This window comes from Martes martes, assembly GCF_963455335.1.
Source record: "Martes martes genome assembly, chromosome: 3".
NCBI classification, from domain to species: domain Eukaryota; kingdom Metazoa; phylum Chordata; class Mammalia; order Carnivora; family Mustelidae; genus Martes; species Martes martes.
The window spans coordinates 61,191,466-61,204,083 of NC_137890.1; the positions used below are offsets into that span (position 1 = coordinate 61,191,466).

The following is a 12,618-nucleotide window of genomic DNA, read 5'->3' on the forward strand; positions in this document are numbered from 1 at the left end:
TGTCACATAGTCCAAAAAGTGATCTTTTGTTTATTGTTCCTGCTGTATTTCCAGCATTAAAAACAGTTACATAGAATGGATACTCACTAATTACCTAATAAAAGAAAAATGCTTACAATGACAATTTTACAATATTTTTAGAGTATACCTAGAAAATATAACAACTTATTAATGATTCTGACAACACAGGCACATCTCTTTCCAACTTTTCCTTAGTGACATAAATTATTCTATAATGGGAAAAATAAATGTACACACACTACTCTTATCATTAAGTTAAAAAATGCACATGAATTGTTAGTAGAGATTACTTATTTGGAAAGTGCAATGCCAGTGGATATTAGCTTTCCTGTTTTTTTCTATTTTTCTAGTGTTTTATCCTCAAAACTTTCTTTAGGAAACAGTCTTAAAATAATAAAAAAGAACATACTATTCAGATCTATGAAAAGGTGAGTGGCATTTGAACAGCTTCTCAATATTCTTACAGCAAGAGCAAGAAAGAGTCAAATAAACCACTACATCAAGGAGAGATTCAGGATGTGTATTCGGGGGAGCTTCCTAATTTCTTGACCAAAGTTTCTGGGTGATTGAAAGATATTACCAAGGGTCACTTCAGAATCTTCTCCTCTGGAGATGTTCCTTTCCAAGAATAAACAAAATAGCTTTAGTACATTCCTGCCCAGAGACAAGGATATTAACCACTACATGATGTCTCAGGTTCACTGCAGACCCTCTCTGATTATACCACTCACTTCATTTCCCACTCGGAATATTCTTGATCCTAGAAGCAAAAGCTATAGCACATATAGTCCCATAACTTTATCATAATTCAGAGTTCAAACTAAGCATGTATAATAAAAAAATTTCCAAGGCAAGAGTGTAAATAAATTACAACTTCAAGGCCATCCATCTGTTAATAAAAACCCTAGAGCTTTAAAAAAAAAAAAAAAAATCAGGATTTTAGCAATTGGGTCCGTCCAAGGCTAAAAACTAAAATTTTCTGAATACAAATGTGAATCTACCCACAGAAACAATGAGGACTGTCACTGAAAAATACCACCCATGCACAAGGAAACAAGGATTTGTTAACAGTGGATTTTCAAATTTAGATAGATAGCTTTTCCCTTTAAAAATATATGTATATACCTTTTTTAAGTAAACTGTGAAGGAATTAGAGGAGTTCACCAGAAAGTACTTCTATAAATACGAACATTTAATAATGTGAAAAATAACCTCTTAACTTATTTACTTCATATACCTGTGCAGGGTACCCTTTCTGTCTGAGAATTTTAGAAGAAAGGCACCTAAAATATCAATTGAACCTTAGATTCTCCTTTAACTTATGAGGCTGTCTATCATGGAGTGTCAATAGGGAGCAATGCCTGTGTCTAGAGACTAAGGCCACCGGCCCCTGACACAGGTGAAATAGTGGTATGTCAGATCTGGACACTGAGTGCGTACTAAATTAAATTCATTAGGTGAAAACTAAAATGCTCCGTGAAAGCAAGAATACCACTGCCTGTCATATCCACTACTGCAGTCTTAAAGCATAGAACAGTGCTTGGTACACACAGACACTCAATACATAACCGTATGAATTTAACCCATCTGCTGACCAATTCCACATTAAAGAAGTTCTGAGTCTACTCACATATTCTTTTTCCAGAGTATCCTTATTGTTCACTTAACATAGTGACTACCTGAACTAGCTGCATAAGACCTCACTACCTGTTCCTCTAACCTACTACCTAGCTTCCTCTTTGCCTCTAGGGAAAATTGTACTTAACCAAGGAATCAATCATTAAATGGTTAATGGGATGATTTTCAAAATTCTGTTCATTTTTCAGAGAAAATAATTTTACTGCATTCATGAACCATTGGTAATCTTTATAGGTAAGGCAGAAGTTTAACAACTTCAAATACCAGCATTTTCTATATGGGTAGAAAGAAATACCATTCATTTCAGATCCAATAGTATTAAATCCCATTCAAATCAGATCACAGAAGTTCATTGATGTAGTTGTAATTCCTAACATTAACTCGTTGAACAAAAACAAACATGGAGTTTTTGAAATGTACATTTAAAACATTCAGATAAACTCTGCCTTAAGTCACTGAATTACTGCCAGCAAAGAAACTTACCGCCTGTTACTTCACACATTGGTGTGATCGCAGAATCATCTAAAGGCACACCTGTCAACTGTTCTGTTTCTACTGACATGGTGCCAGGCAACCGCAACACTAGTGCAAAGAGTCTCTGATCCCAACGAAAAGGTTCCTTGGTCAATTCACTTCCAGGCAAAGGAGAATTAAGAGGTAAATGGAGCTGAAAATAAGGGGGGAAAAAATAAGATTCCACAGGCTGTTTTTCCCAAAAGGCCACATTAATTATACATATATTAAAACTAAATATCATCAGTCTCCTATCACTCAAAAAAACAAATGCTTGTAAAGAAAAGATACGGCTAAAATAAGCACCTGAGAGGCTGTTATGTCAATTTTCTTAAGCTTTTACTCCAAAGACCTCAATTGAAAAACATCTATTATTGTAATGCTTTTTAGGTTTCCATTCAACTAACCACCAGGTGCTGGACTGCTTCCAAATAAATCATTTCATTTAATCATTAAAACAAGCCTCTAATAAATATCTTATTATTCCTATTTTCTAGATTAAAAAAATGTCTCAGAAAGAGTAAGTGATTTGGCCTCCTGGGATCAAGTCAGTACTTTTTCTAGTATACCACGGCAGCCACAAACGTTTCCAGTTAATAATTTTAATTAGGCTTAATTTTTTGACAAAACATATATTCCCAAAGCATCTGCATAAAAGAAAATTTTGTCACTCTAATTACATATTAAGTGTATTAAAGATAATGATTCTTGCCACATGAATAAAGGTAGAGGGCTTTTATTTTTCCATGTGTTTTTTAACAGCTATCTTTCCCCAATCCCAACAGACCTGCTAAATTAGGATCTTGGATTCTTAAGAATCTTAGAAGAGATTGAAGTGATTCTAATGGGTAGCTCTGCACCAAGTAAGTAACAGAGGACCAAGAGAATCCACACACAAATCTTAGCGTAACTAAATGGGAATGACCAGAAAGATTGTGTATCAAGAAGTGATGCAACAGCAGATGCGGAGCACTGAAAGGAGAAAAGGGGAAAGGGAAGTAAAGGTTGAACTAAACCTCACCAAGCCTTTTATTCTAGCTGCCAGTTTACAGGGACTGCTAGGGACACGGGATCAAGTTAAATACCACCACAAGAAGCAACAAGTCAAATCCAGCAAGTGGGACATCCTATAGGACAGATGATCTGCTTTCTCCAATAAATCAATGGCATGAAAAAGCAAAGACTGGGGAGTGAGGAGGGTTGGTGGAACATTACAGAAGAAAAGACAAAGAAATCAAAAGCAGAGATTTTTTGAGAAAATATGGAATATACATTATTGTAATTATTAATATTTTATGTGTGGTAATGACATGGTGCCCAGGAAAACAAAAAACTTCATCACATATATAATTCTTAAAAATTAAAATAAAACCCAGGATTACCATACTTGGGGATTTATTTAGAGTTTTCTCTAAAATACAGAAAATACTTTAAAACATCACTTCCAGGGGCGCCTGGGTGGCTCAGTGAGTTAAAGCCACTGCCTTCAGCTCAGGTCATGATCCCAGCGTCCTGGGATCGAGCCCCGCGTCGGGCTTCTCTGCTCAGCAGGGAGCCTGCTTCCTCCCTTCTCTCTCTGCCTGCCTCTCTGCCTGCTTGTGATCTGTCAAATAAATAAATAAAATCTTTAAAAAAAAATAAAATAAAACATCACTTCCAAATTAATTGCCAAAGTTTAGACTGCTTTGGTCATACAGCGAACATAACTATTGCTTATGGCCTTTCTATTTCTCACCTCAAAGATTTCTGCACTTGATAAATTAGGGATTAAAGTCATTCTACACTGACTTAAGACTCAATTTTTTTTATGAGTTACCTTAAATCATTAAAAAAAAAAATCAAATTCTGTTCTCAGAAGAGAATTCCTAGTGAAGCTCTTGCTAAGCTGGCACCTCTCCGAAAGCTTCATGCCAAGAGAATACGCTGCAAGATCCAAATCAGCCAAGGTTTTGTGACCATGGCCAGGAGTCATGAGCCTTTCCTCTGGCACTGATCCTACTTAAGGCAGAAGTCAAAGGCAGTAGGACGGAATGTTGAAGAAATCTGGGCCAGGATGTTCTGTGAGGAAGGTTCTCTAACCTCTCTCTGTGACACTTGGAAAACAGCTGAGGAACTCCAAGCCCTTGCTAATATTACCACACCCTGCCAGAAGAGAAAGAGGAAAACACTGTTTCCATCATCTCCTTTACTCCAGACCAGTCACCTCTGTACCTGGGAAGCACAACCACCAAGTGTTCAGTCATTTTCTAAGATCACAAAAACATCAAAGCACAAGTAGCAATGGAGGAAGGAGGAGGAATAGTTACTCTGGGATATAATCAATACATGGAACTGTCTCAAGAATCCACAGGATAACAGCACTGCAAAGACCTCAGATATAAGCAGTGCATAGGACAATGACAGTTCCTAAACTGTATACACATACACACACAGCTAATCAGATAATTCTCTCTCTCTTCCTTCTCCACACTCACTCCATACATACACATGCACACACACAAATCAAATAATTTAATGATAAGCATCTACAAGGGAGACAATATAAAACAATATAACTGGCCTTTGTGGAATGCCAGATCTGGAAAATATTTCAAGCAAAATAAACGAAACAACCAAGAATGGTCACAAGCATATTTCATACATAGTTATATCACTTTTATAAAACTTGTCAAATTTTTATTTAGTTTTCTATTTATCATTTCCCCTTCCCCATATCCCCTCTCACCAACATCTCCCCTATAGTTGAAATGTGCCAGTAATATTGGAAGGAGCAATGGTAGGCAAACAGGGACAGGAAAAATACAAAGAGCCTGAAAGAAAAATATTTTTAAGAAGGTTCAATTATTCCAAATCTAAAGTCTACAACTGAAATTTCTAGCAGCATGTTAAAATCAGAAATGGAGGCCTTTCCGAATATATGGACTCTGAGAATCAAGGCAAATTGCACATAAATCAAGAAATAAATATAAAATTAACCATAAGAAAAATGTACAAAAATACAAATGGGTAATTCTCAATAGTGAAAAATGGGAGAAAAAAATACCTAAGGAAGTCTATATGGCCAGACAATACAAATTAAAAATATGAGGGAGGGCATCTGGGTGGCTCAGTCGTTAAGCATCTGCCTTTGGCTCAGGTCATGATCCCAGGGTCCTGGGATTAAGCCCCGCATTCAGCTCCCTGCTCAGCAGGAAGCCTGCTTCTCCCTCTCCCACTCCCCCTGCTTGTGTTCCCTCGCTCGCTGTGTCTCTACCAAATAATTAAATAAAATCTTAAAAAAATATATGAGGGATATATCATTTTGCACCCATCACATGAGCAAAATTTTAAGGGTTGACAAAAGTGATTATAAGTGTGTATGTGTATCTCAATGGAAACTTTCCATCACTCATATATAACCATTTTAGAAAACAATTTGATAATATCTGATAAGCTGAAGATTAGCATACACCAGGAACCAGCAATGCCATCTCTAGTTATACACCTTAAAGAAACTCATATATGTTTACAGGAAGCCAGGTAAAATACTGGCTACAGCATTATTTGAAACAGGAACACAGGAAACAACCTAGAAGTCCAATAAGGGAATCAATAAACCAACTGTGGTCTGTTTATAAATCAGAGTTGAAATGAATAAACTCAACCTCTAAGATCCAACATGGATACATCTCAAAACAGTATTTTTTGAATATAACATACATATAATTCATGCATCCATACATAAAAGAACATAAATCGGGGCGCCTGGATGGCTCGATGGGTTAAAGCCTCTGCCTTCGGCTCAGGTTATGATCCTAGGGTCCTGGGATTGAGCCCCGCATCTGGCTCTCTGCTCGGCAGGGAGCCTGCTTCCTCCTCCCTCTCTCTCTGCGTGCCTCTCTGCCTACTTGTGATCTCTGTCAAATAAATAAATAAAATGTTTAAAAAAAAAAAAAAAGAACATAAATCATGAATGTACAGCTTGATGAACTTTCACAAGTTGAATGTCCTTGTGTAATGAGTATTTTTTATCAAGAAACAGAAACTTACTAATTTATGCCCCTCCAGTCATTCTCTCTCTCCAACTGACGTTTTTCCTGATTTTGAACTTTATATAAATGGAATTACAGAATATGGTCTCTTTGGCTTATGCCTTCTTCAATTTAATATTATGGGGTTGAGATTCATACTGTTGCATATTTAAGTGTAGGTCATTCATTCCTATTGCCACATAGCATGTGAGTATAAAAGACAGAGGGAAAGAGAGAGAGAGACAACAAAGGAATAGAGAGAGAACATGTACTGGAGTTTATCTATTTTTTTTGTTGATAAGCATCTGGGTTGTTTCTAGTTTCTAGTATGAATAGTACAACTATGAAATTACAGCATGTCTTTTTATGAAAAACCCAGACACACGCGCTTCTGTTGGTATACACCAAGGAGCAAAAATGCTCGTGTCAAGCGCGTGCTAAAGGCTTCTGCCTGCTTTTTAAAAAATTGAGTTAACTTTTTTATTGATTTGAAAAATTACTAATATATTCTGGATGAGTCCCTTGTTAGATATACATACTGTAAATATCTTCTCCCATTTTGCGACCTCTTTTACTATTTTAGTGGTAACTTTTGATAAACTGAATTTCTTATCTTAATACATTTTTTCTTCCATGGTTAGTACTTTCTGTGCCCTCAAAGGTCATGACAATTTCTTCTATATTCTTCTAAAAGTTTTACTATTTTACCACTTACATTTAAATCTGAAATTGAGTTTGTTCTATGAGCTAGAAGTAGACATAGATTTTTTTCTCAAACACTCAACTGATATACTATTAAAAAAAATCCTTTCTCCACTGTTCTAGAATATCACCTTTTTTCTTATATTGGGGGACAACTATAAGTGTGAGTCTATTTGTGAATCAAAACAGTATCAGATGAAAAGAAAGCAAGATGAAAAATGACACTCACAGATAAGCATCTGTGTACACTGTTAAACTATTACTTAATCTAGTTTTATATATGTATAACATGTACATGTAGTAGAAGTGAGAAAGGTGAACTAAAAAGCTACATACCAAATTCATGATGGGGTGGGCTGGGGAAGAGGGAAGAAAGTTAACACTGAGTAGGGAACAAAGGAAACTACAGCTTAACAATCTGCAGTGTTCTGTTTCATTTACTAAATTTTTAAAAATCTACAACAAAAAAGAACAAAATTTGGCAAATATGTTGAAATGTTGTATCATTTATCCTTATCTATCCAGAACATCTGAATAGGTTACTATGAAGATAAGTGTCAAAAGCAGATAAAGTGTTCATTCAAGTAGTCAACTATTATGTTTTATACAAAATCAAAGACAAGAAAAACTTCATACATGCCTCAACTTAAAGTAGATTAGATTATAATCACAAACCCAAAGGTCCCACATTTTTAAGGACTTCAACAAAGAGTTCTCCTTGATCAGTTATTAAAGTATACTGCAAGAGGGCAAACACTCCCTGAAAATTATGCATGCTTCTTTCAATCATCATTTTTTATTCACCTACCAAATATTAAGCATCTTTTAGGTTTTGGGTATTTAAAGATGCATAATAAAATGTGGTCCCATCACTCAAAGAGTTCAGAGGAAAGGGATCATGTTCCTACAGGAATTTTTTTTAGAGGTGTGTTGGGGGGATAAGCTAACCAGAAAACTACAATACTGTTAGGAAGATATTCATTAGCTTATTTCTGAACACTTGGCAGGAAGAGAGTTTTATAAAACTTAATTGCAAGAAACTTTAGTGTAAGAGTATTTAAAGTTAAGTGTCTACACTGGTGATGCTAAAAAAAAATTGGTCATTAACAACACTTATACAGTAGTTATTACTATACGGCAAACATTGTTCTAAACCATACATATATATGGCTCATATATATATATAAAATATATATATACATATATTAATTCATTATATATTAACATCTATATACATTAATTCATTGAACCCACAAAAATAAACAAATAAGATAAGTGCCATACAATTCCTATTTACAAATGACAAAAACGCCTGTTTTTGCACAAAGAATTCCAATAACTTTCTGGAAAGTACACAGTAAATAGTAAGGAGACAGAGTTCAAACCCAGCTGGTCTGGCCCTTGATTCTGTGCTCTTAACCACTTCATTATACTGCCTAACCACTAGTGAAATCATTACCTACATTTTTTCAAAAATCAAGTGTTGAGATAACCACATACAAAAAAACAATTTATTAAATAGAAAAAAGGAAAGTTTCGGCTCAGGTCATGATCCCAGGGTCCTGGGATCGAGCCCCGCATCGGCACTCTGCTCCACAGGGAGCCTGCTTCCTCCTCTCTCTGCCTGCCTCTCTGCCTACTTGTGATCTTTGTCTGTCGAATAAATAAATAAATAAATCTTAAAAAAAAAAAAAAAGGAAAGTTTAATTATGGAAAATAACTACTTTTAGAAGCAAATTTTAAATCATCTCTTTAAAAATCTAGTGATTTTAAGCCACTAATTAGTAATATTTTATAAATAATTTAGATTGTTTTATGAAACGTCCTATGCTTTCCCGAGTTACTCCTTTATCCAATGTAAAGATGCAGTAATGTATTTTCTCCTTCCTGCTGTTCTCTCCCAATTCCTAAGTACATGACTAATAACAATAATAAAAGTAAGCAAGAATAATAGCTAGGATATTGAGCACTTACTATGGGCCAAGCAAAATTCTATGAGCTTTTCATATATTTAATAACAAACCAGTACAGGTACTATTATTATCCCCATTTTAGAGATAAGTTGTAATATAAGATTCCATGTCAGAAGATACGTATTTGGAGGATACATACTCAAATAATCCCTGCTATATAATCAAGTTTAGACCACATAAGGACTGCAAATTTTAAGAACTGGCTAAATCATATGCAATTCAAGAACAGAGTAATCTCCCCATAATCATGAAATTACTGGTCTTTATTAGGTTCTTCACAAGACTGTACTTGGCAAAACCTCAGTCTAACAGACTTATTAATAAACAAAGAAAATTACTGTTTATAATAACAAAGTTTTATTTTTACTTATATACAATTGAAGTTTTCTATATTATTTAATTTTTTTTTAAGATTTTATTTATTTTAGAGAGATGAGTGCAAACACGGGGAGGAACAAAGGGAGAGAATCTCCAGCAGACTCCACACTGAGCACAAAGTCTGACTCGGGGCTCGGCTCAATCCCACCACCCCAAGATTCATGACCTAAGCTGAAACCAAGAGTTGGACGCTCAACAACCTGAGCCACCCAGGCGCCCCTCTATATTATTTTAAATGATTCATTTCATTGATACCACCATTCCAGACAACTTATGTAATTATCCTGGTAGTTGACAGAAAAGGAAATGTAACTCCAGCTTAAATTTAGGAAAACTGTCTTATTTTTCCTTCTTTCCTTTGGAGATCTATCTTACTGACTTTTCACCTTTGAGTCTTTCCTGAACTTATTAGAAAGGAATAAAATTTATTTCTCCACAGGTATCAAAAGTAAAGGGCAGATTAGGTAGGTCTAATGATAGTGTATCATTAGGCTTGCTCAATCTTTGTTATAAAAGTGCAATCTCTCCTTCATTCAACCTTTTTGGTTTTGATTATGATTCAAATCCTAATTATTTGTGACTATGCTAAGAACAGACTAAGGCTCAACTTAAATTTTAATTATTCTGTTATTCATTGAGCACCTACTAAAGCATGGCATTATGTTAAGATTTAATAAGGACTATACCAAGCCAAATAATATGAGATGTTTTAGCTAGCTCACTTTAAGAAAAACTATTATAAAACCTTAGATAACCAGAATTCTTACACATTAACTACTTATTTTTTAGACCTGCAGAATGTAAAAAATAAAAGTCAGCAAATAGTAAAAAAAAGACAAAAGAAATTTATTTTTAAAACATCTTTAATTCAGGGGCACCTGGGTGGCTCAGTGGGTTAAAGCCGCTGCCTTCGGCTCAGGTCATGATCCCAGGGTCTTGGGATCGAGCCCCGCATCAGGCTCTCTGCTCAGCAGGGAGCCTGCTTCCCTTCTCTCTCTCTCTGCTGCCTCTCTGCCTACCTGTGATCTCTGTCAAATAAATAAATAAAATCTTTAAAAAAAAAAAAAAAAAAAAAAAAATAAAACATCTTTAATTCAGAAACCAAGCAGATTTCTCCTCGTATACAACCACCTAACTGGCTCCTGGATGATGTCCACATCAGAGCCAACCATGAGAGTCAAGACTGACTGATCTGTACCAACACTTAGGAGGTTTCCCTTGCACTTAGATGTTCTGCCAACTGGTTCTATTACAGAAGTAATTCAAATAGTAAGTCCTTTAATAATCATACTTCCTACCTTATGTTTTAATGACCCATTTACCTGGCACCTATTTACCTATCCCACCAGTTTGAGAGAGGGCAAGGAGAAGGATCTTACTCTTTTCTATGCCCCACCCCCCTTCACAGTATTTGTCAAATTGAAATAAATGAGGTCTTCCCCATTCCCACCGCAGAAGAAAAGTACAAGAGTAAGAGGGGTAGAGTGAGAGCTGCAGTCAGAACACAAGCACCTCTCAGTCCTGCCAATAAGACCTGTGCTCCCCCCACCCCAAAACACACACAGATGTGGATGCAAACACACAAAACGGAATCTGTGGTAATGTTTATGGTAGGTCACAAAACCAGGTAGTCTTATCTTCAAGAGCTGGGAGGATTACTCTCTTACTATGTATGTACTTGATCTCTATGCCCCTTGTATGTACCCACATAGAGGACACAAAAACATGAGCTGCAAAACCTGACACCTAGAGCAGGGGGTGGAGAAACAATCATTCCGAATGTTGAAGCCATAACAAGTACTTGGCCTTGTATATGAAAATTTCAATTTTACTTTGATCTATGTGATGTTTTTATTAATGTTTGTCTTCTCCACTAGACCAATGGTGGTAGAGCTCCTGTTTGTTTTTACTCACCATTTGAGACTCAGAGCCTAGCACAGTGTCTGATTCACAGAAGAAACTCAATAAATATGGCTGAATGAATAAATGATGTATGGATAAATAAGGTGACTGGCTAAGTTGTGAAGGCTGCTAAGGAACCTAGTGAACAATGGAAAGCAATCAAACATTTTTAACAGCAGAATAACACTCAAGTGGTGTGCTTTAGAATTATTATTGCCATGATATGACAGGCTGAAAGTACTTGATGATGTAACATGTGTGAGTACAGGAGTAAGTGATTATCTGGTGGATGAACCAGGAAAGGCTCACAGAAAAGCAGCATCTGAGTAAGTTAGGAAAATGAAAAGTTGACTAGGAATCTAGAACCTTTTGCAGATTGGGCGATGGCATGTGCAGGGTGAAGATCATCATCAAAAATATAGGAGGCAAGAAATAAAAAAAATACTAGGATGAAAAAACAAATTAAAATTCAAAGCTGCTGGACAGTAAAGTAGAAAGGAGAAACTGAAGATTTTAAGAAGGCCTTTAAGTATGGTAACATTTTAAGGGCGCCTGGGCGGCTCAGTCGGTTAAGCACTGGACTCTTCGTTTTGGCTCAGGTCATGATCTCAGGGTCATGAGAGAGACTGAGCCCCACTCTAGACTCTGCGCTCAGCGGGGAGTCTGATTCTCCTCTCCTTTTCCCTCTGCCCCCTGTTCATGTACTCTCTCACACAAATAAATAAATCTTTAAAAAAAAAAAAAAAGAATGGATAAGGTTTTAATATGGGGGAGATAGAGGAACAACATTCAGAGAAAGGGAATATATGAAGGAAAAAACCAGAAGTATTCAGGCAGTTAGTAGCCTATTGGGTCAAGTTTAGAGAAAATAAAAAAGAATGACAAGGAATTTTTTTCTTCATCTACTAGTCATTCCCTAGTCTTTTCAGTCCACTAAAACAATTCCCACACAAAGTCACCCATGATTTATTTTTTGGTCATTGTGATAAATGACAAGTATGGAAAGTGTTCCAGGCCTAAGTCTTAACAGGCCTCACAACTTCATTATCACCCCCTTGGGAGCCAGCTTCCTCATAAGGAAGACTGAACTTGACCAATGACTGATCAGACATCATATGGAGACAGAAGCCACAGGGACAAGCAGCAAAGTGCCCAGGCAACAACGAGTACCAAAGCCCCAGATTATAAAAAAGGCCATCTTCAATGTGCCAGCCCCAGGTTATAAAAAAGGCCATCTTCAATGTTTCAGCCCCAGTTAAGCAGCCAGCTGAATGAGCTCAACCCACAGAATCCTGAGAAATAATACACTGGTTTCAAGCCTCTAAGATTTATGATGATGTATTACACAGAAATAGATAATGGTGCCATTAAATCTAGTGGAGATTTTTCATAGTTAGCGTCCCAGCAGTATTCAAACTACCACTCTTTAGACTCTCCTCCTTTAGCTTTCATACTGGAATATTCTCATGGTTTTCCCTCCT

The 12,618-nt window shown here is 36.2% G+C and overlaps 1 protein-coding gene across 2 annotated transcripts in view; it reads right to left on the reverse strand.

The window, feature by feature from the left end:
* INTS6 (integrator complex subunit 6) overlaps window positions 1-12,618 on the reverse strand; it is a 92,429-nt gene that overhangs the window by 34,008 nt on the left and 45,803 nt on the right. For both annotated transcript variants that reach the window (XM_080797927.1, XM_080797928.1), the window contains one exon: window positions 2,143-2,326. In XM_080797927.1, coding sequence (XP_080654053.1) covers window positions 2,143-2,326 — 184 coding nt within the window. The remainder of the gene's footprint in view (window positions 1-2,142; window positions 2,327-12,618) is intronic.